This window comes from Heteronotia binoei, chromosome 1 (assembly GCF_032191835.1).
Source record: "Heteronotia binoei isolate CCM8104 ecotype False Entrance Well chromosome 1, APGP_CSIRO_Hbin_v1, whole genome shotgun sequence".
In the NCBI taxonomy this organism is placed as follows: Eukaryota; Metazoa; Chordata; class Lepidosauria; order Squamata; family Gekkonidae; genus Heteronotia; species Heteronotia binoei.
Genome location: NC_083223.1, coordinates 131,378,420 through 131,403,362, shown reverse-complemented (window position 1 = coordinate 131,403,362; position 24,943 = coordinate 131,378,420). Strand labels below are relative to the sequence as shown.

General features: G+C 41.2%; 1 protein-coding gene across 1 annotated transcript in view; it reads right to left on the bottom strand.

Annotated features, from left to right (window-relative positions):
• UST (uronyl 2-sulfotransferase) overlaps positions 1-24,943 on the bottom strand; it is a 238,827-nt gene that overhangs the window by 133,208 nt on the left and 80,676 nt on the right. The window contains exon 3 of the mRNA XM_060240748.1: positions 10,996-11,151. Within this exon, the coding sequence (XP_060096731.1) occupies positions 10,996-11,151 (156 nt within the window). The remainder of the gene's footprint in view (positions 1-10,995; positions 11,152-24,943) is intronic.

Sequence of the window (24,943 nt, the reverse complement as noted above, 5' to 3'; positions counted from 1 at the left end):
AATCTATTCAAGAACTTCAAGTCCAAAATGACCCTCTCTTTGAACCATAAAGAAAGAAAGTAAACCCCTGATCCCCTGTCTGAGGATGGCACTGGCTTGATGGCTTGTATGGAGAGGAGGTGCTGAATAGCTTGGTAGGTTCTTTGACATTTTTCTGGTCTCTTGGAGAACAGTGAAGTCTTGAAACATTCTGGTGGGAGACTGGAGAATTCAATTGTATATTCCTTGGAGTCTACTTTGATGTTTCAAGCATCTGCTTGGGACTAAATTGATTTTTCTTTGAATTGAAGTAACTGTCTACCCATCAAAATGTCAAAGGAGTCTGGCTTTGGACTGTTTTCCTGTTCTGCCAGGTTTCTCTGATCTAGGGCTGGGCTGTCTGAAGAACTTTTGACTGCTGCTGACCTCCTCTTCTATAGAAGGGTCTAGACTGGTTTCAGTTGGATTTCTGTTGGTCTTGTTTGAATTCGAGAAGGACATGTTAGGAATGAAAGAAAGCATTGCTTAATTGTCTCCTGTCAGAATGTCTCATGGTTTTAGGCATGGCTGTTTTCTTGCCCCTGGTCTCTACAAGGACTTCATCTGGACAATCTCCAAAGACCCTGTCTCCATGGAAGGGGTAGGTGATGATGAAGATTGGCTGACCATGCTCAAAACTACAGGGCTTGGACTTCCAGGATCTGTCATCTTGGCTTCAGAGTGGCTTGCAGATCGTCTCTCCGGCAACTCTAAGTCTGGCCGTTGGAGGGGCGTCACAGAAGTGATGCCCCCATAGAATAAGCCCGTAGTGGCTTTTTCTTTGGCATGGGACCTTTATGGGGAGGGGGCCAGCGGTAGCCGCTCTCTGTTCATCCTGAAGCTCTGCGGCCATGAAAGCTGACATACCAGCAGAAAAAGAACGCCCGACCGCTTTTTTGCTTTCACTTTCTCAAGTTGGTCTTTGAAGCAGCATTTTTCTACTCCTAAAGCGATGACTCTACTTAACAAGTAGGTGTTTTTTCCAATTCTACTCCCTGATGGGTCACTCTGCATAACTACAAAAGACCAGCTCAAAGCATTTAGAAGAGGCCTCAAAATGTCACGAGGAGTCTTAACTATTTAAACTGGATTGAATATAATCACTAAAATTGACCCGGACTATAACTGGACATACATCAAAGAGTTTACTAAGAAGTTGCAATATGATATGAGCACAAAGGAATTATACTGCAGAGAGTTCTGTCTCTATCGCCTGATTGTATCTGAAAGAATGGTTTCTAAAACTTCAGGTGGAGCTGTTGCAGAACAGGGATTAATAGGAGCTTGAAGGGAATTTACAATCTGATTTAAGAGACTGAGTTTGATATTAGAAATGGCACCATTTAATGAAATTTCACATGGAAAAGATATTTGTTCAAATCTCATTTCTCTTAAGGAAGATCTTATCTCATTTATGCAGCTCCTTAAAGACCAAATGGAATGTTTTATGCTGACAGCTAATGAAACTGTAAACCTACAGGGGTCTGGTACTAAAGAGAGTGTATTGATGGCAGTGAAAGTGGAAAGTGATACTCTCTGAAATAAACAAAGGAAAAGTAAGATTCTCTCTTGTGACACATTTTCAAAACTAGACCGGAAATCAAGATGCAGTGAAATCAAGCTGAGAGGGGAAAATGGCGATGAATTCTTCCCCCCTGTGGTTGAGGGGGCAGGCCATGTTGAGAAGAGAAAAGCTGCACTCCAATCAACAAATCAGGATTTGGAAAGCCTTTTGGAAAAAGGATTTGGGATTTTTTTTTTCTGCTTTGGTGAATGGCTGGACAAGGAACTCTGACTAAGAAGTGAAATGTGATATCAAAAGACAAACTGTGATTAAATGGGATGCCTCGGATGCAATATGGGTGCAGAAATCAAAGGAACTTAAAAGTTTTTAATCTTTGGAAAGAAGGACTCTGGAATATGGGTGGGTTTTTTTTCCTCTTTCCCTTGTGAATAAATAAACATGTAACCATTAATAATGAACAGATGTTAGATTCTAAAAGAATAAGGGAGATTTTGAAGAAGAAATGTTAATGAGTGCAGTTAACATATTTCTCTATATAGTAGATGTATTTACAGTTTGCCTATTTAGTGAGATAGTTTATAATGATATAAGAATAAGATCAAAGGTTGAAAAGGCAGATAGCATAATTGCTGTGGAATTTGGTAGACTTGGTAATTTGGCAGACTTGCTTTTAATATGTTATCAGGAGAAATGGTTTAGATGGAGATAGACAAAACATTTAGTTGTATTTTATGTAATTTGCTAAGGACAAAGAAGTGATTTTTATGTGCTTCTTTTAATAAGGATTTCGCTAAATCAACAATCTAAATTGTGCTTATAATAGGCTTAAGTTAAATTAGATAAAATTGGCGTTGGGACAGTTCTGAAAGAATCTTTTTTCTTAACTGGTTATATTTAATTTGTGTTTAAGAAGAAGTGTTTAGATTTACATTGCTTTACTAGTTTATTAAAAGAAAGTATTCCTTTTTTATTCTGGTAAAGGAAGAAAGGAAGGTAATATTTAAGGAGATTTTATACTTGTAGGTGGAATGATCTGAGCATTTTATTGGGAAGTAGAATTATAATTGATACATTTAATTAAACATTTCATGAAGTAAATATAATAGCATTAAAATATAAGACCAAATTTAAACCAATCAGAGGGATGGTAACTATTAAGACAGTTCATAGTGCCTCCTGCACAATGCTAACATAGGTGGTAGTTAATAGCAACCAGCTTTCCATTGATTCACTGTTAGCTTCTATTGGGCAGGGCAAATTGTAACAGGTACTGAAAGCACTGTGAGCAGTGTGAGCAGGGGAGGCTGGGATGGTTGGACATCCACGGCCTCAGCTAAAGGTCTGGCAGAATAGCTCTGTTTAGAAAGAAGGCTTGAGGACTGAAGGACTGCAATGGGGGCATCTACCAGCTAAAGCTGAAAAATTAGCCAATGAGAGGACAATGTATAATTTCTTAAGGAGATTTGGACACTTTGTTTGTGAGAGGATTAGCCCATTTGGATTCCAGTTGTCTCTTAAAATATTATGGGAAGGGAACTACTCTTTCTGAAGGATCTGACCTGGGAAAGAACTCCCTGTTTCTTTTAGGTCTGGATTTTTATTTTGCATCAGGGAGATTGGTGATGTCCTCCTCCTCTGTTGGTTCCTTTAAGTCTAATGCAAACAGAGCTTTAGAGAGTAAATACTGGCAAGTCCTCTGCCTTTAAAAAAATCAGTTGAATTGCTCTGGTAACTTTATGGCCTCCTCACGTGTTCATCAGACAAAACCCCCCTGTCTTTCCAAAGATCCTGGGTCAGAGGTAGAGTCTGAGTGGGTATCTGACAGTGGCCACATTTTGCTTTTTCCTGAGGATGGTGATAAACTCCTTTTTGAGCTGCCTTAGTTCGCCAAACCTGACAACAGTGTGATCTAAAGCCTGTTCTTGAGAAAGGAAAAGGAGGAGGATAAATTTCTGTGAGAAATGGGGAATCTAGACTAGGGGTGTGCATTCGGTTCAGCTGAACCGAATAAACATCCAAATGTACTCTGATTCGGAAGTATACGGCTGCCTGGCTGGACTCCATTCCATTGCTGCTGTTTTGGTGTTGGTGTGAGAGAGAGATTGTGCTGCACTGGCCCTTGGCCTCAGCTGCTGCTGCTCTCTCTTAGCCTTGCCTGACCTGCCTGGAGAAGAGAAGACATCTAGCGTAAGACAGTCTTGGGGTTCCTGTTTTTATTTTAGTTAGGATAAAAGTAAAAGGACTTTTAAAGACCCAGAATCCCTTTACTTATCCAGATTTGAGTGGGTAGGTACTGGGTAGCTTATTTGGGGTTAGGGTTAGGGGGTTCTGCTGGGGGTGGGGGCCTGGGGTGGGGGGGTTGCCAATTTGCCTGTATCTTACTTTAGTGACAGGACTTTTAAAAGTGCAGTGTCCTTTTACTTTTTTTTATTTGGGTGGCTTGGATTTCTTGGGGTTAGGGTGAAGGTTTTTTTGGGGGGAGGGGTTGGTAAAGTTCCTGTATTGTTAAAAGTCAAGGGTTTTTTTTACTGTTTTAAAAGGATTCTGTGTTTGATATGTTGCTGCTGTGTTGTGCTGCTGTTGTTCCTTTTCTCTTCTGGTTCTGGTTCTTGGGGGGGGGGCTGTTTGGCCTAATTTTCATTGTTTAAAAGGTCATTTTTTAACAGTTGAGTTTCTTGGCCTTTTCTCAGTGATTTGTTTGGATCTGTTGTTGGTTTTGCATCCTGTCCCGTTGTCCCTTTTCCTGGTTCTGGTGTGTGTGTGTTGTTGTTGTTGACTGTTTTTTTCAAATTACCTCTGGTTGGTGTGAGGGGGTTGGTGTGTGGGCTGTGTGGGGTGAGTCACTTTCATGTTTTCATAGAGTTATTTTTGGAGTCTGAGGGTGCTTTCGTTTGGCTAGGGCCACTAAATAAGCTGCCCCACTAATAAGGGTGTTTTTAGGGATTGTGTTTTTTGAAATTTAAAAAAAGATTAATCCAGTTTAGGGCTTTATCTTCTTTCAAAATTCAACTAGGCCAGATAGGGGCAATTTAAAAAGATTTAAGGTTTCTCATAAAAGGCAGTGTGACTACTAGGCCACATCAGGCTCCCTTTTAAAGAGTCTAGGGTTGCAGTGCATCTTGCTTTCAGCCACTGAAAACCGGTGCATCCTTAGATTTCCATAGGGTAAACCACAGCTTCTCTCTAGTTATAGCGGACACCTGATTTTAGTTTCCAAGGAAATCCGGTGTGTCCCAGGATCTAGTTAGGAGAAGTTTAACTAGGAGGATATAACAAGGATTGCCTTCATCTCAAGGTAGCCTTTTAAAAACTGTAGCCAGGTAGAGGCAGGATCACCTAGTCTCCTAAACTTTAGCAGACTACTACTACCCCAACCCAAAGGAGGACAGGTTAGGGACCAAAAAAACAAACAAGTTTTGCTGGGAGGGTTCTTAAAAAGAAGTCAGGGCACCTGTTGGTTCAGGATACAGTGAGTTAGGTTTGTAAAAAGCCCCACCCTCAGTTCAGGTTATGTGAGACTGGCCAAGGGTGATATGAGTAACAGGCAGCAGAAGAGGGGCCCTGGGGGCAAGGCCAGGTAGAAGACTAGAGGGGTGGAAGGGAGGGGAGGACTCATTTTCCCCACCACCACATGTGCGTAGGGTCACTCCACAGCCGCCTTCCAGCACTCTGGCAGGAGTGTGATGAAGAAGTCCCACTTTGAGCCCTTCATCAAGGCTGCTGGGGCGCCCCCCAGCAGAGGTGCCGTTAGGTGCTGGCACCGAGCAGGGGTCTGCTGCTCGGTCAGTCTGTCCTCCAGCTCATGTCACTCAGCCTCAGCAGTCGAAGGAGAGGCAGCAAGAGCAGCCCTCCTTGGAGATGAGCTTTGGGGACAGTTTTCTGTCCAAAACGATCACCCTAAGGAGCATTCAGAGTGTCGTGCAGGAGCTGGAGGAGAAGGTTGAGGAGGTTTGGCTTTAGGTGCCCCAGAAATTGGACCCCCAATCCAATTTTTTTTTGACCTTGTGGGTTTTGTGTGGGACAGTGCCCTGAAGCTGCACAGCAGTTTGGGGGGTTCTCCTCAAAACCCTCTGCTTCCCAGAGCCACTTTCCCCATGATAATTACAGTGGGGGAAGTGGCTCCAATTGGTTTTTTCTCACCATTGGGAACAGTATTCCTTTTGGGGTGCCCACAGATGGGTGCAGTCTTTTTGGGCCAGGGGGGTTGCATGCAGGGGAGTCCCCTGAAGCTGCCCTGCAATTTTGGGGACTCTCCCTGAAACCCCCCTCTGGCCAAAGCCACTTTCCCCACAGTAATTATAGCGAAGTGGCTAATTGGGCTTTCCTCAGCATTGGTGGCAATGGGCCTTTTGGGGAGCCCAAAGACAGGGACCCTCTGGCCCAATCTTTCTGGGACTTGGGGATTTTGTAGGGAAGAGTCTCCTGCGGGTTCCCTGCAGTTTTGGGGGCTCTCCCTCAAACCCCCTCCCCTCCAGGCGGCTTCAAATATACCCTATTTTGCCATCGATTTCAATGGCTCATAGGGTATAATGGGGCTGTATATTTGGAAATAGCCATATATCTCCTGTTTATACGGCTATTCTGAGTACCAGTATTTGGAAATATATGGTATTCCGAATATTTTGGCCCCGTATATTTCTGAATCAGATTAATTTTGAAATGTTTTTTTGCACATCCCTAATCTAGATCTTATACGACCCCTGGAAAAGCAGGGAGAGATGCTGCTTTTAAGATCTCTAATTTCTTCCCTCATCACTTGCTTAAGAAAGCTCAGTAGTCCAAGGGGACAAGAGACTGAACTTGATGGCCTTAGATTGCTGGGGGTGTCTTCCCTGCTGTGGACAGAGTCTAGATCTAGGAAACAACGAAGCATAAATGGGCAGATTACGATCAAGATTAAAGTAAAATTGAAGTAAAGATAAAGAGAAGAAGAGCCATCTCTGATGCTGCACTCCCTTCTGAGGCAGGAAACTAACTGGAAACTGTGACCCCCACAAGACTTGCAACAGGTGATGGTATCGCTTTACTCTGCTCTGGTAAGACTTCACCTGGAGTATTGTGTTCAGTTCTGGGCACCACATTTTAAGAAGGATATAGACAAGCTGGAACGGGTCCAGAGGAGGGCGACGAAGATGGTGAGGGGTCTGGAGACCAAGTCCTATGAAGAAAAGTTGAAGGAACTGGGGATGTTTAGCCTGGAGAGCAAGTGATATGATCACCATCTTCAAGTACTTGAAGGTCTGTCATATAGAGGATGGTGTGGAATTGTTTTCTGTGGCCCTGGAAGGTAGGACCAGAACCAATGGGTTGAAATTAAATCAAAAGAGTTTCCGGCTCAACATTAGGAACAATTTCCTGACCGTTAGAACAATTCCTCAGTGGAACAGGCTTCCTCGGGAGGTGGTTGGCTCTCCTTCCTTGGAGGTTTTTAAACAGAGGCTAGATGGCCATCTGACAGCAATGAAAATCCTGTGAATTTGGGGGGAGGTGTTTGTGAATTTCCTGCATTGTGCAGGGGGTTGGACTGGATGACCCTGGAGGTCCCTTCCAACTCTTATGATTCTATAAATCAATCCCAAGCATTGGCAGTACAGCAGAAATCAATGCAGACCAGCCAAACTGAATGCAAAAGCTGTACTTGACAAGATGTCCAGCAGGCATTTTATGGAGGCTCCTCTGCATTGTTCTTGAGGCAAAAAGGAATCTTTCAATTGCCCATCAGCAACATCTGACAGAACAAACTGCAAAGTGTGCAACCAAAAAGGCCTCCTTGTGCATTTACCTCTGCTCATGCTAATTATGTTGCCAAACTCACTGCCATGGGCTCTGGTGATAGCTACTTCACCTTTGATGATTTTAAAGACAGATTGATCTGATTTGAGAAAGCTTGTTCCAGATTATTCAACCAGCCAGATTTTTTAATAATCTTGCCTTCAATAACTAAAACTGGCTAGTAAGTAATTTGTTTAAAAGGAAAAATTGCTGTTTATGAGCTAAGACATGCAATTGGTGAATTATATGGAATTCCAAAAATGTAATATTGAACCATTTCAATATTGACTTAGAACGAACAGATCTTAGCTCTGTGAAGAACTGCAGAATTCTATAGAATGTAGGCTGGACTGTCAACTGTCAAATGTCTATGAGAGTTGGTATGCTGTACCATATAGAGCTTTAAAAGATACAGCTGTGTTCAAGAGCTCAAGAAACAGCTACTATATACTTTGAAGAATTATAAAATAATGGTCCAGGTACTTATTCTGTTTTCTAGAACCTGGAAATACAGACCAAAGTTACACTATGCCAATTTTGTCTAAGGACATCTCAGTTTTTTATTCCTCTTTCTCCTCCAATGTTCTTCTAAGGAAACACAAGGCAGTTCAGTGTTAACATGTATTTTTAGCAAAACTCCACCTGGTGGCATAAAGAGATGACTCACAGTAGGATGGGGAAGAGGTTCCTTCTTAAATTCATGGGAAGTGTGGAAAAAACTACATTTGTATTTCTAAGCAAAATATCACTTGTTACTTGGAAGTAAAATTTCTGCTTAATGTATCTCCAGTTAACATCTGAGATTTCTAATGATTTTTTTCCTTGTGGGGAAAAAGAAAACTTTTATCCACTTTGAACACCAATAGAGAACTATGATTCATTGATTAGTTTGTGATTGGCTTTTTTATACTGCTGTAATTTATCAAAATGTACTAGCCTGTTTTAATTGTCAAAAGCAGAGCAATGTCAATTAAATATTTCCACTAGCTAAATGGAGTTAGGCAACTGCGAAAAGCAAAATCCTGATAAAAATGAAATTAAATCCAAAGCAGGCGAGACTTGTGTGCAATCTGGGGACTATCTATGGTTGTTGTTTCAGGGTATTGAGATGCTAATCCCACCATTTATAACTTTATACAATTGGAATGGAACTACTGGAATTTGTTGTACTTTGTGGCACTTTTTATTTACTCTAATTACCTAGAAGGCTTGTTTTTTTTACTACATTTGCAGTCTTAAATTTCAGAGTCCCTTTATTTGATTTATGTATTATTTATTTTTATTCACATGCTTTTATAGTCTGCCTTCCTCACAGGGACTCAAGCCCAATTACATACAGTGAGTCAATATAGTCAACAAAATGGGACATGCAATAAACAATGCTTTAGGATGGCAGACATCTAGAAACATCCTGAAAGAACTGAAGCATAGCATAAATATTAACATGAAATATTAAGTGGTGCAAAAATTACATAGGAGCATTCTGGGATCTAGTTACAGTAAGCTATACACAGAAGCACAGATTACAGTCCCTAATAATTTGTTGAAATAAGAATGTAAACTATTTTGTGCCATGCAACTTTATAACCTGTGCAGACAAGCACTCTTGAATAATTCAGTCTTGCATATTTTGCAGAAAGTCAGGCAAGTGGGAACCTTCCTGACCTTCTCGGGCAGGCCATTCTTCCATGGAGAAAGCACGTATATGGGCAGTTCCTGATTTTGCCCAAGTACAGGTTGGCACCTGCAGAAGCCCCTTCCAACTTGAGCGAAGTTGTCAAGGCAGAGCATAGGGGGAGACAGCCAATGTGGTGTAGGGATTAGCATGTTAGATCAGGACCTGGTTGAGTCAAGCCTTGTTCAAGCCATGATGACCTTGAACTAGTCAGTCTCAGTTTAGCTACCGCACAGTTGTCATGAGGATAAAATGTGTGTGGAATAAAAATGAAATGACTGAACAAAAGCATGCATCTTTATATTGGCTATTCAGAAGCTGCAAACAGAAAGAATGTGTTATTACATACAACACCTTGTAGTCATTCCTCAGCAAAGGCAACACTTCCTGGACTGAACTCATGAGGTGATGTTAGCCAGTTAGTTGTGAGGATAAACAAAGCTTACTCAGGTCAGTGCTACTGCATAAACAAACACATCTTTCATTACTCCTATTCACAAATTACAGTGCAATCCATGTACAGCATACATTTGATTTTTCATTATACGTACGAGTAATTCTTTTCATTATATATACAAGTACTTTCAACACACATTTATCTAGATACTGGCAGGGCTGGCCTGTCCATTAGACAGCCCTAGGTGGCTGATTAGGGTGTGACACTGGAGGAGGCACCGATTCCCCCCCACACACACACTTTTGCCTCCTGGGCAAGGGAAATAGATGAGTGTGGCGCGGCTCCCACGCCTCAGAGCATGCACACTGCCCAACTGCCATTGCTTAGCCTCCTGTTTCTATACTTCCAGAAGCTTCCAGAAGCACAGATCCAGGAGGCTGAGTGACAACAGCCCAGTGGCACACATGCTCTGAGGCATGGAAACCATGCTGCACCACCATGGCACTCACCCTTACCAGGGGAGAGGATGGAGGCAGGAAGGGTGTGGGTGGTACGCTTGCCAAGTCCAATTCAAGAAATATCTGGGGACTTCGGGGGAGGAGCCAGGAGACTTTGGGGGTGGAGCCAGGAGACATTAGGGTGGAGCCAAGATCAAGGCTGTGACAAGCATAATTGAACTCCAAAGGGAGTTCTGGCCATCACATTTAAAGGGATGGCACACCTTTTCAATTCCTTCCTTCCATAGGAAATAATGCAGGATAGGGGCACCTTCTTTTGGGGTTCATAGAATTGGACCCCCTGGTACAATCATTTTGAAACTTGGGGGGTATTTTGGGGAGAGGCACTAGATGCTATACTGAAAATTTGGTGCCTCTAACCCAAAAAACAGCCCCCCCAGAGCCCCAGATACCCACAGATCAATTCTCCATGATTTTCTATGGGAATAAATCTCCATAGGGAATAATAGAGTTCCCAGCAGACATTTCCCTCCCCTCCCCCCGCTTTCTAGCAACCCTGAAGCGGGGCGAGGGTCTCCAAACTGGGGGATCCCCTCCTCCCACCTTGGGATTGGCAACTCTAGTGGGTGGGGGGGTGGCAGGACGGGGTCTTGCGTTTGGCACCAGACACCCTGAAGCTTGCCCTGGATACTGGTCCCAAGTTTCATTTGTAAACTGAACATGTGTTGGCCCTTTCTTACAATCACATGTATGAACATATGTACAAGATATACATGCATTCACTGTAACATATGAACAGGGCTATAGTAATTCCCCCAAAATCACAGAATATCCCACTGTGTTCAAACATTGACGAACACTTCCACAAAAATGGGTTTAGCCTTATTACATATAACAGCACCATAATTTCAGAAGATGCTTGCTGCCTTTATATTTACCTGTGACAGCTTCCTAGATTAAAATGTATCAATTACTTTGAAAAAAAATCCTGTTTCTCTAAAGAAATTTACTGCAATGGACTTTTAATAATACTTATAAAGTATCTCACTGATTATCTGCATGTAGGTAAGCTTAAAATTACAGAGTTCTGTTTCATAGACTTAAAACTGACTGCAAATCTATATCATATTAATCAACAGAAACCACATACCTGTTCATTCTTGGTCAGTCTGGTTTTGTTATGAATGTCTGATGTAACTAAATTGAACCCATGTCTCTCAGACAGAATTCTTAACAGCAAAACCACAGTGCGACTTCCACACTTTCCAACCCTGTTGTATACCACTTGGCTAGGGAATGGAAGAACCTAAATAAAAAAGCACATTAATCTTATTGTGGAATCTTCAAATGCACAAAGTAGTTGTACTATGGCTCAAGTTATACACACATCAACCACATGTATTGATAAGTCTGATTTATTTTGATATTTCTAACATTATTTCTTTTTCAACTTTGCCAGAATAAGATTCAGCACAGTGGTGGTTTCCATTTCCTGGAAAGAACAATGGACTGACTATATTCTTCAAATAACAGAGAGGCCAGCAATTCATGTTCTTTCCACTATATCAGATGTGAAATATCAAAAAACATATTTACGTTCTAACGAAGCGAGGTATAAAACTAAAAATGCTGCAGACTACTTCTGTCCTTCTACAGTAGACAAATGTCCTCATACATGAAAATATACTTGAAAAATGAGAATTACTATTCTTGGCAAACAAAAGTATTAAACTGATCCATTGATCTCACATGGAATTAATTGATTAATTTTAATTAAATGGTGAACTGATACTACCTCAATAAAACAACAAATTCCAGAGACATAGCCATGTTAGTCTGCTGCAGCCAGCATAATGGAGTATCATGGCAGCATAAAGACTAATGAATTTAATGTGGCAAAAATCTTTCTGTGCCAGAGCTCAATAAAATTATTATTTTCTTGTTGCCTAAATTGGTAATTTGCCATATAAAAAAGGTAAGGGTAGTCCCCTGTGCGAGCACCAATTGTTTCCGACTCTGGGGTGACGTTGCTTTCACAATGTTTTCACGGCAGACTTTTAACAGGGTGGTTTGCCATTGCCTTCCCCAGTCATCTACACTTCCCCCCTCCCAGCAAGCTGGGTACTCATTTTACCAACCTCGGAAGGATGGAAGGCTACCTGAAACCAGCTTCCACCGAGATCAAACTCAGGTTGTGAGCAGAGAGTTCAGACTGCAGTACTGCAGCCACGGGGCTCATGATCATATAGTCGGGACTTTTTTGAGCAAGAATGCACAGGAACACAGTTCCAGCTGGCTTGGCTTCATGGTGTGTGGCCTAGTATGCAAATGAGTCCCTGCTGGGCCTTTTCTTTTTAAAAGTCCTGTGTGAAACAATGGTGATGTCAAGGGGTGTGGCCTAATATGCAAATGAGTTCCTGCTGGCTTTTTCTACCAAAAAAGCCCTGCATATAGTAGTAATATCAGGCTTAACAAAAATATCACAGGTAACATGCCTCACAACCAAGGCTGGCCCTAGGGCGCATGGCGCCCCAGGCAAACTCAATGTCTGCTGCCCCGTGACCCTTGGGGCCCTAAGTGCATGCACACGCACACACACCCCAGGCTGGGTTGCCACCAGACAAAGAGAGAATGCTGAGATGCTCGGGCCATGTCAAAGCAGGTAGGGCCAATTATGCAGTCTTCATCTGTAGCACTGAGCTCTCCAAAGCAGCCTTTCTTCATGTGCCTACCACATGACATAATTACAGTCTCCAAAGGAAAAGCTTGGAAGTTAATAAGTCTGTTCTTATAGAAAGGTGGCCTTTGGCAAACCACAGCTTTCATTTACTTTTCAATTTAATTTTTAATACTTTGCATTACCACCACCTCATTTGGTCTACCCTCTGACTGTGAAAGTCATATGGCTGAATCTGAATTACATCTTCATGAGTAGCCATGGCCAACATCACTTATTCATGAGCAATGTGCTGCATTTTTAATACACTTCAATAATAATAAATAATCACTGTGCTTTATATCATCAAAAATTTCCATCAACTTTAAAGAAATGCCTATAAAAAAACCACAGGTTGAAAATGACAACAGTAAATTACAAAGGAAAAAACTTAACAGCAAATCTTGATTACTTTATCTTGGGCAAAACTACCAACAGTTCTAGCGGAGGAAATTGGCACAAGTTTTGCAAAAAAACAAAAAACCCTCAGAAAACAGTTGTACAAATAGATTTGATTAGTTTTATGACAATATGTATCATTTGCTTGATGAGAATTGTTTTGTGAGATTCATTCATTTGCTTTTTTTCACTTATGCAAACTGGGGCAATATCTGAGTAGGGTTGGCAACTCTGTATTGGGAAACAGATTTTTGGGAATGGTGCATGAGTAGGCTGGAGTTTAGGGAGAGGACAGACTTCCATGGGTAGCAATGCCATAGAATCCACCTTCCAAAGTGGCCATTTTCTGCAGGTGAACTGATCACCGTTCCCTGGAATTCCCTTACAACAAGGCTAATCTCAGTCTTTTGGAATTACTGGGGAAGTCCTTCTCCAACATTATAAAAATATACACTGCTTGAAAAGGTAGGAAGTTAACCAATATAAAAAACCCTAATATTATGGCTACCAGTAGTTAGAGAAATGTTCCATATATTTATGGAATGTTCCTCGGGAGCCAGCCATGATTCAGGAGAGATGCTAGGTTGGTCTTTTGTTTTGAGTTTTCTTATTGCTTCTGAGGGTCTCAAAGGTATATTGTAAGATGAGACCACTTCCTACAACTTCTCTGCACATAATGCTGAATTCAAGCTAGGGGTGAAGTCACTTTCTCTCTATGCTTCACATGAGGCAAGAGATGCCCCCAAGTTTTCAGCTGTACATTAAGAATATGGGGCCTCACTTGGCAACTGGTCCTCAAAAAACTTATGATCATTGCTAAGTCACTGTGCCTGTGGCCCAAATATGGAGCTTTGAATAACTAAACAGCTTTCAAATTTCCACTGAACATATCCATTGAAAGTACTTTTAAAATAGCATGATGTTATCCTAAGGGTTTGTACCACAAAAGTTGGTTTGGATTAGTTAAATGAATACCCAGTTACAGCCATACACAAAATATAACTCTACACCAGGGGTGGCCAAACTGAGGCTTGAGAGCGACATGTGGCTCTTTCACGCATATTGTGTGGCTCATGAAGCTCCCACTGCCCCGTTGGCCAACCTGGAAAAGGAATTGCTCTCTTTAAATCACTTCTCCAAGCCAAGCCAGATGAATGCATTTAAAGTTGCTTTCTTTCCATCTCTCACTCCCCTCCCATCTATTTACTTCCCTCCCACCCTCCCTTCCTGTCTTGCAGCTTTCAAATATCTGACATTCTCAAACATCTGATGTTTATTCTATGTGACTCTTACATTAAACAGGTTTGGCTGCCCCTGCTCTACAGAAACTTACTCGCGGTTCCATTGTATTTTGTGTGGTTTACTTCCAAGTACATACGTATAGCACTAGGCTGACAGTATTTTAAAACACCAATGGCTTGCATCAGCCTTGCAAATGAGCAACTAGCTCACACATCAGCTACTACCTTGTAACTGTTCATACCATGATATAGGGACATACCAAAATGGATGCAGGAAAGGAGGAGAGAAAAGCATTACATATCAGGACAACTGGAGACTTGGCATATAACTTCTTGTAAACTGTAAAAGAGTGGGTGCCTTGGGCAGGGGGGAGAACCAATCACACCAATGCTGCCATAAGTGTTGAGTCCATACACAAAATGCTGGGAGAATACACAGAGAGGGTTTCTAGCCATACATCCTCTCATGACAGAGGCAGTAGCTTCAAATGAGTGTTCTTTGCAGGGACAAAAGTGGTATCTCCAGGACTGAGAAGAAAGCAAGCATAAGCTCATTGTTCTGGGGAAGGAGCAAGTGAGAGTCAAGAAACACATTAGCAGGCATCATGTTGAAGACCTCTTGTCTACCATAAATCTTAGTTCACCACATGACAGTCTGATAGCAGTCCTATATATATTTTCTTGACAATTGACTTGCCAAATAAATAGAAAATAAAAAAAAAATATTGATGAGGATGTGCTTGTACCACTACTAGCATAATTGATTTGGACTACCTCAGAGCAAGACTAATTTGCTGCCAGACAGCTGAGGACAAAAAATTCCTTATTTTCACAGGAATCAACTTAATACCATTCTGACTTCTTGCCACATCTAATTCACACTGTGAAGATCAAAGTCATAACATACCAGTTTTCATGGTAGATAGATTTGGTCCTGAAGACCACAACAGATAACAGCGAAACATTTGACATAACAATCCCTACTTCTCCCTTCTCTACTTAGGAGAAGTTTCAAGGCTTTCCCACACCTATAGGATAATAACAGACTAGCAAAGGACAAAGGAAGAAATTAAAATTTCACATTGAAAATATATTCTGCTAAATTCTAGCTAGAAAGAGGGCTACAAAAGAGAAAGAGAGGTAAGTGTAAGAAATGCTTCTGCAGTGGACTTCTGGGTTTTGAGTCATGGAGGATTGAGTCGCTTTGGTGAGGTCAACTTTGAAGCCTATTTTTACAATGGGAAGGCAGTGATGTCTATCCACAAATCAGGAGCAAAGCAGATTCATACGAGGGCTAGGTCACTTGAGGAAGCAAAAATGTGTAAACTGCAAGATCAAATGGATGCCATGGAGGCAAGATTGGTTAAAGTGATAAAAGACTCTAAAACTGAATGTAAAAAGGAATTAAAAAAAGATATAGAAGTTCTCAGAAAAGATTACCAAGCAGTGTTAAAGAAAATGCAGGAGGTTGAAGAAAAGGTGAAAGACCATGGTGTAAGAATCAACACAGTGGATTCCACTATTAAAAAAAATGCAGAAGAAAGCAGTACTACAAGATTGTAAATTAATGGAAAACCAGATACGTTTGAGAGGGGTGCCTGAATCTGATGAGACTGATTTAAGGACATATATAATAAAAATCATTGCTGAATTTTTGGGAGATGACCCTGATGAAACCAGTTATTTTTATGACTATATTTACAGGGTTAATTCAGACTATGCAAGGAGAAACAAACTACCAAGGGATGTGGTAATGAGATTTATGACAAGAGATTTGGTGGGTAGGCTTTTAAGTAAACAATTTGAGAATAAGCTGAAGGTGGATGGCAGTAGTGTAAGAATCATGAAAGAATTGCCAAGGAAAGTTATAAATGACAGAAGATTGTATAAAAAACTGACTGACAAGTTGAGAGAGAGTGAAATGAGATACAGATGGATACTTCCAGAAGGTCTAAGTTTTGAATACAAAGGAAAGAGATTTACCATCACAAGTACTCAAGATATGAAGTTTTTGGAGGAAAATAAAGAATTTTGGGGTACAGACTAAAAAGAAAAAAGAAAACCATTATGGATTACAAATTAATATCTTGGAATGTAAATGGACTTAATTCACCACAAAAAAGAAGGGCAATTTTTCATTGGATTGGGAAGCAAAAATGTAATATAATTTGCCTACAAGAAGTACACATCAAACAAATGGATTATAAATTTTTATGGAATAAGCAACTTGGTGTGGAATTTTGTTCATTGGCTAAGGAGAAAGAAAGGGGTATGGTTTTTTATGTGAAGCAAGAATTAGACCCAAAGCTGATTTTTAAAGATGATGGTAGATTTTTTGTGGTGGAAGTGATGTTGAATCATAAAAGAACTTTGTTATTGGGATTGTATGCTCCAAATGGAGCAAAAGACTCTTTCTTTAAGGACATTATGCAACGACTAGACCAAGTGACATATGAGCAAATTATGTTAATGGGAGATTTTAATGGAACGATTAAAAACATTTTGGACAGATCTGGGAAAAAAAATAATGAAGGAAAACTACCAAAGTCATTTTTTGAACTAGTTTAACAAGAAACTCTGGAGGACGTATGGAGGGAATTTAACCCCAAAGAACATGACTACACTTTCTTTTCAGCAAGACATAATTCTTTGTCAAGAACTGATATGTTATGGACTTCAAAAAATCTGGGATTTATAACAAAAGAAATAGAGATTCTTTCTAAAATAGGGGCAGACCATAATCCATTAATGTGGTCTGCAAAACCCATAAAAAAGACTTTAAGATGGTGGATAAATGAAGATTTGCTGCAGAAAAAGGTAATAGTAGAGTCTGTGGGAAAGGAGACTAAATCTTTCTTTCAAATAAATGAAAATGAGGACATTCAATTTCAAACAGTGTGGAATGCATATAAAGCGGTAATGAGGGGCATCCTAATTACATTGAACAATAAAGATAAAAAAGCCAAGGACAAACAAATGATAGACTTACAAAAAGAGATTGGAAATAAGGAGAAGGAGCTTAAAAAGAGGCCTGGGAAAAAGAAAATTATAAGGGAGATTACAATACTACCAAGTCAATTGAGACATTTGTTAAATAAAGAAGTGGAATGGAATCTAAAAAGAGTGTGAAGTGACCTCCAAAGTAAAATATCTAGGTGTAGAAATTACAACAAAGAACATTGACTTGTATAAAAACAACCATTAGAAGCTCTGGAGGAAAAGATGGAGACTTATTAAAGTGGAATAAGTTGAACTTGTCTATACTGGGCAGAATTTCCGCAATTAAAATGAATGTGTTACCAAGAATTATGTTTTTGTTTCAAATAATTCCAATAGTGAAGGACAATAAACAATTTAACAAATGGCAAAGGAAACTCTCAGAATTTGTATGGGCTGGCAAGAAACCAAGAATTAAAATGAAAATTTTGACCAACGCAAAAGAAAGGGGAGGCTTCCAGTTGCCGGACTTAAAGTTGTACCATAATGCAGTTTGTTTGGTGTGGATCAAGGAGTGGATGTAAAATAATAGAAAATTATTAATGTTAGAAGGCCTTGGAAACGTCTTTGGTTGGCATGCATATCTGTGTTATGGGAAAAGTAAGATGGATGGTTTCTTCTTACATCATTATATAAGAAGTAATCTGTTAAAAACTTGGTCGAAATACAAAAGATATGGGGACGAGAGGAAACCGCTTTGGATTGTGCCAACAGAAGTAATAAAGTTATATTCAGATATCAATGAAGAGAAATGGCTATCATATAAACAATTGTTAAAAATACATGGCGGTAAGGTGGAATTAAAATCGGCGGAAGAATTAGAAGTATAACTGGTTTCAATTGCAACAAATTAAGAGTTTGCTTGAACAGGATATTAAAAATGATGGAGTAAGACAAGAACAAACAGAGATGGAGAGAATGCTGTTTGGCGATAATGAAAAATTGATTTCAAGGATTTATAAATTATTATTGAAATGGACTACAGAAGATGAAGTCGTTAAATCTCAAATGATAAAATGGGCGATAAATATAAATAAAGAATTTCAGATGGAACAATGGGAGTACTTATGGAAGAACTCTATGAAGATATCGACATGTAATAATATTAAAGAAAACTGTTTTAAAATGTTATATAGGTGGCACATGACACCTAAGAAACTGTCGAAAATGAACAATCAGGTGTCGGATAGATGCTGGAAATGTAAAAAACATGAAGGATCCTTCTACCACATGTGGTGGACTCGTGAAAGGGCAAAGCAATTTTGGCAAATGATTCAGCAAGAGGTCTCAAAAATTTTGGGTTATAGCATTAAGAAGGCACCAGAAATCTTTTTGTTGGGATTACAATTGGAAAAATTTCCGAAACAAGATAGAACAATAATTTGGTACATGCTTTCAGCTGCACGGACATTATATGCGCAGATGTGGAAGCAAGACAAAATACCAGAAAAGTGGGACTGGATTATGAAAGTTATTTATTGGAGTGAAATGCACAAGCTTACAAGAATCTTAAAAGAATATGATATAGAGAAATTTAAAATTTCAGAAATATGTTGAAAAAAAATGGAAGGGTAAAGGACATTTGGTGATTTTTGATAATAGTTGAATGCTAGGGGAATAGTAAATGGACTACAGTAAAAAAAATGTGATCATACCCTTTCTTTTTCTTTTCAACTTATTTTGATAAGGATTATAGTTAAAATGTGTTTATGGGAATTTATATTTCTTCAATTTTATTTTTATGGTAAGGACTAAGGTCTAGAAGATTATAATGAAGATGGATGATAATCATAGTAAATGTTTTTTTCCTTATTTTTATTTTATTATAGTTATAAGATTTTTTATGAAGATTCTTCAAATGTTAAAATTACCTTTTATTGTTCTTTTAGTATTTTAATTAAAATGCACCTGTGGAGGTCATGAAAAAGGGGGGAGGGAGGTGGAAAATGCAATGTATTGGTATTGAATTTTTAATTATAGATAAGTATTAATATAATATATTGCAGAATAATAACATTGTTTTTTTTTAAAAAAAGAAATGCTTCTGCAGTGTTGTAGATAGTTTTAATGAACGGCCCTGCTGTTGCTGCAACACAGTTCCAGACCCCAGCATTTTTCTTATGCAAATGCAAAATTCAAATAAGATGAACAAAACAATTTATTTATAGAAGAGGGGGCTTTTTCTCTACCCTTAGGAGTCTCAAGTTGCTTACGCTTCCCTTCCTCTCCCCACAACAGAAACCTTGTGAGGTAGGTGGGGCTGAGAAAGCTCCGAGAGAACTGTGACTGGCCCAAGATCACCCAGCAGGCTTCATGTGGAGGAGAACTCAAACCTGGCTCCACAGACTAGAGTCTGCCGCTCTTAACCACGATACCACTTTGGCCAGTTTGGTGTAGTGATTAAGTGCACAGACGCTTATCTGGGAGAACCAGGTTTGATTCCCCACTTCTCCACGTGCAACTGCTGGAGTGACCTTGGGTCAGACATAACTCAAGAGTTGTTCTGCTCCAGAGCAATTTCTATCAGAGCCTCACCTACTTCACAGGGTATCTGTTGTGAGGAGCGGAAAGGAAAAGAGATTGTAAGCTGCTCTGAGTGAAGGCCTGGGTATAAATCCAATCTCTTCTCTTCTTCTTCCTCTGGCTCTCAAAACACTTCTCAGAATTCCAAATTTATGCTCTTTACAGTGCTTAGCGTATTGATAGTCTTCCCCTAAATAAAACACACAAGAAAATAATGCCAGCTTGGATATAAGTAGTGATTTAGCTCAAAGCTGTGGTCAGACATGCTTAATGCTTCATTCTTTCAACATCACATAAGTTACAAATGATGTTATCTCTACTTATTCAAAGAAATGTTTCTGAGGGCATGTAGGCAGGCACATTATGCACATTCAGATGCCACAGGAAGACCTCTGTTTACCTGTGACAGGCAAGAAGGCATATTGTTATGCTCATGTGCTCTGTTCCACCTCTCTCATGGGCAAAGCACAACCAGTTTACTGGTTTCAAAAGCCTTTGAACCACATTCCCATTTGCCACAATGTCTAAATGCAGCCTCACTGGCAAATCAAAAATAATTTTCTCTCTTCGACCTGAGTTCCTAATACTTGGTTTAATTCCAGTTTAGAAGCTTAGACTGTGGTCACACAAGCACTTTGATCTGATGTTGCTGCTATTCCTTTCTGGATTTAAAGTACTGGATTAGACAGCAACATCTGCCTCCTGGTCCCCAGTCAATGACACCTAATTTTGATCCATCTTTGAATCAGAGTTATTTGACACCAGGGAAAACCCAGTCTTTACAGATGTCAGTGCTTTCACTCCACATTTCCAGATGTCTGAACCCTCCTGTTGCAAAGCCAAGGTGGTTGGGAAGTGTGAACCAGTTTGGTGTAGTGGTTAAGTGTGTGGAGTCTTATCTGGGAGAACCAGGTTGGATTCCCCACTCCTCCACTTACAGCTGCTGGAATGGCCTTGGGTCAGCCATAGCTGTTGCAGAGGGTTGTCCTTGAAAGGTCAGCTGCGGTGAGAGTTCACTCAGCCCCACCCACCTCACAGGGTGCCTGTTGTGGGGGAAAAAGATAAAGGAGATTGTAAGCCACTCTGTGATTCAGAGAGAAGAGCAGGGTATAAATCTACAGTCTTCTGTTCTGCTGCTTTAAAAAAAAATAGGTAGCAATGTGCGCATAAATAGATCTTTGCCCTAGGGTTTTGAATCACCACTTGTGTGTTTCAGCACCCAACACTCTGTCGGGATCAGGAGCCCCTGTGGGAGATGTTTTTGAGTGACAAATCTGCCACTCCAAAAAAACCCTCCTGTTTCCTGCAGTTGGAAAGCTGTGTTAATAGTTCCTAGTAAGGCTCCCATATTAACAGGGAGCCTGGGGAAGTTAGCAGCTCTACTCCCCATCCCACTTTCCCCCATACAAACTGTGTCAGAAGGAAAAGGATTACTGTTTGAGAGCATCTCATGATTGACACAAGAGTAAATGTACTGACGTCAATGAGGCTACCATGTAAATCTGCATGATGCTTGCACTCCCCTCCCCACGTATTCTATGGAAGAGGACCAATGTAAAGGAGGCTGAGAGGGGCTGCAGTACTTGGCAGAGGTATTGCGGCTCCCATCCAGAGGCAGGCTGCACAGCTTTGCGTCTGGAGGCCGTTTTGCCTCCTCGCAAGGAGGAGGAGCAGGCAGGGCATCATCAGAGGTGGAGGCAGAGTAGGCGCGCCTTAGAGGTGGGCTCCGCTCCCTCCTCTCATTCTTCACCTCGTGCTCGGGGAAGGCAGAGTGCAACTTGTGTGCTCTTTTCCTGCACGAGGCCTGTTGCCAGTCACCGCGACTTTTTGGGCTGCGGTGGTTGGCATGTCGAACTTTGCCGCGGCTGCTTGTAGTGAGCCGTGGTGGTCTTCAGGAGGAGTCTCATCGCGTCAGGAGCATCTTTGGGAGCGTCTGTGACGTGGCGATTTGTCGCTGGCCACGGCATTTTCACGCGGCCGGCGTTTTTGTGCTTCCCCTTTTTGTTTTAGGGTATCTTGCGGTGCCTCTTCCTTATTGAGGGTGCTGTTCGCCCCCCCCCCTTTTCCCTCTGTTAAGCGGCAGAGGAATCAACTCCTCCCCCCCCCTTTATATAATCTTCTGGGGGAGTGTATGGTTACTTCACAGTGTGTGGGGCTGTTCTTCCAGAAAGTGCAGTTTGGAAGGAGGCCTTAGCTAATCGTGGGTTTAATTGGGTAGCCATTTTATTGGAGCTGTTCAATTCTTCCTCCCTGTTGCTGGGCAGAAGAGTGGCCATTTTGTAGATAGCTCTGGGTGGCCATTTCAGGACAGTCTTTTTTATTCTTCCTCCATGTTGCCGGGGAGAAGAGTGGCCATTTTATGGATTGCTTGGGGCAGCCATTTCGAGGACAGCCTCTTAATTGTGATTCTTCCTCCCTGTTGCCGGGGTAAAGAGCGGCCATTTTGTGGATAGCTTACGGCGGCCATTTCGAGGAGAGCTTTAACGTTCATCACCTGCCTCCGGTAGGGTGGGGGCCACATCAGTGATGGCAGTAGACAGGCTTGTCATTGTTATTGGGCACATTATCATGCCTAAGGGACAGGGCAAATCCAAGGGCAAATGCCCTGCACCGAGACTGCAGTGGCCTGTTCCAAAGCAGTCAGCACCTTTGCCTTCATCGTCTGATGAGGAGGATGGCACTTTCGAGCAGTCAGTGTTAGCCAGAATAGCCACTTTGGAGGGGTCGAGTAGTAGGCAGCCGGTTGTATTGGGTATAACAGGCTTCCAAGGCAGACAAGTGGGCTGCTAAGAAGTGCTTCCAGGAAGAAATCCTTAATCGTTTGTCTTCCCTTGAAAGCAGGTCTTCTATGGACAAAACAGAAGGTGTGTCAGCTCTTCCAGCGGAGGTGCCCGATGCGGATGTTTTGCAGAGTTTGCAGTTGGGTAGGGGTGAGTTTGCACAAAACACTACCACAGCTTGGCCCTGGGGCCCGTGGGGGCAGTCGGCCACCTTCGAGCCAGTTGCCAATAGCCAGCCTGCAGCTTTTAACAATTCCCAGCCTTGGGCTTGGGTTTTAACCTGGCTAACCCTTGGGGTCCTTGGGGAGGCCTACCCAGCCAGTTCCCAGGAGCGTCCGTGAGTTTATATCCGTCTGCAGCTGTCTCTTAGTTTGTATTTTGATCCTTTAAAAATTACTTATAGTTACGTGAGAGAAACATTCAGATATAAAGCACAATGCTAAACAAAACATGTTAACAGCACAAAATAAATTTTTGTGACCACTACAAAAAAATTTTTTTTTAGTTTGTTCCACTGTTTTATCTCATCCCATTGATTGTCTCACAGTGTTATTTCACATTATTATTTGTTGCAAGAGGTATGACTGCTCTTTTGAAAGATAGTTCTAAATGCAGAACTACATGTTACATGATTTCATTCTCCCAAAGGGTTGCCACATCCTCCTGACTATGGGTAGGGTGTGGTCAGATTGCCAGTTCCAGGTTGGAAAACTCTTGGAGATCTGGGAGTAAACCTGGGGAGGAGAGGAACCTCAGTGAGGTGCAATGCCACAGAGTACCCATTTTCTTCAGGGGAAACAATCTCTGTAGTCTGGAAATGGGCAGTAATTCAGGGAGATTCCCAGGTCCATCTGGAAGCTGGCATCCCTAGATGACCACCTCTCCTTCATTACTTTTGGTGTTAATGAAAAAGATTCAAATTTGTGCCTAAAGCAGTATAGGAGAAGCTGGTTCTCAGGAAGTTTATAACAGTTAAATAATCACTACCTCCCTGGTTGACCTCCTTCATATTACAGTCTAAGCAATCTGGTTAAAAGAAAAAAATAGCACATAAAAGATTCATGGAAGTACAGTCAATTTTACTTCAAGAGACAGAAAAAGGGAAAAATTCATAATTGACACAAGCTTTGCAATTATTTTATAATAGGATTAAAAACAATAGAATATATTTACCAGCTTCAGATACTTCTGGTTGAAACTTCTGATTGGTGAGCCACCCTAATTCAGTTCTCAGTCAATAATCCTAGCCTCACTACATTGTTTTGTTTATTAGAGATCTTTGCTGTTTAACTGAATTGTTTTGCATACTTTTGTAATCCACTGTGATTTTCACAGAGAAAGAAGGGCTATAAAGGAATTTATTAATAAATCAAATGAATCATTTGGGCCTGGATAACCTCATTTAAAGATTAACTCCACTGCAATTCCAGTTATGTCAGTCAATGGGAGCGTGGTAGGGTCTAGAGCAGGGGTTTCAAACTCATTTGTTATGAGGGCTGGATAGTTGTCGGGCTGGGCCATGTGTGTTCCTATTTAAGATTAGGTAGCAGAGATATAAACTTTATGAAGGACAAACAAACACAATTTAAGATTTTTTTTAAAAAAAATTAGCATTCATTGGTCTTAAAGGTGTTTTCTTTGAATTAATCCCATGGGAGCTAGGGAACTGGGCAAAGGAAGCTCTGGCTCTTTCCTTCCTTCCCCAGAGGACCAGGAGGGGGAAGTGCCTCATCCAATAGAAGGAAGAGAGGCTTGGCTTAGTAGCTCTGCTGTGCAATTGAGAGAGCTTGGTAAAGCAAGCTATCCCTCCCCCCTTCCTCCTCAGGGGAGGAGACTCAGCCAATGGAGGAAATAGAGGCTTTGCTCTGTAGCTTCTGTGGGATTGAGCAAGCCTTGCAAAGCAAACTGTTATGCAGAAGCAAGCAAGAGAGAGGAAGAAGGAAGCAGATGACAGCCGGTTGCTCTGGGGCCTCATAGGAGCCCTCCGGAGGCCTGATTTGGCCCCCAGTCCACATGTTTGACACCCCTGGCCTAGAGGATTCCCCATCTCCATTCACCCTGCAAACCCTCCTCTTTCTCAAACTTGCCAACACTGGCATGGACAATGAAGAGAAACCTTCCCACAACAGAAACCACGAAGCTTAAAAGGTTTCAACGATCCTACACATTCCTTGGAAACAGGAGTGATTTAGTTTTTAGAGCTTTCTAGCTCAAACAGAAACAGCTACATTTCCTATGCTTTCAGGTGACAAAGGTGAAAACTATCCAGGCATAAAACTTAATGCTTCTACTACCATAAGGTAAGTTTGTGGAAATAGGCTGGCACAGGGCTTTTTTTTTTTTTTTTAGCACGAATGCACAGGAATGCAGTTCCAGCTGGTGTGGCATCAGGGGGTGTAACCTAATATGCAAATGAGATCCTACTGGGCTTTTTCTACAAAA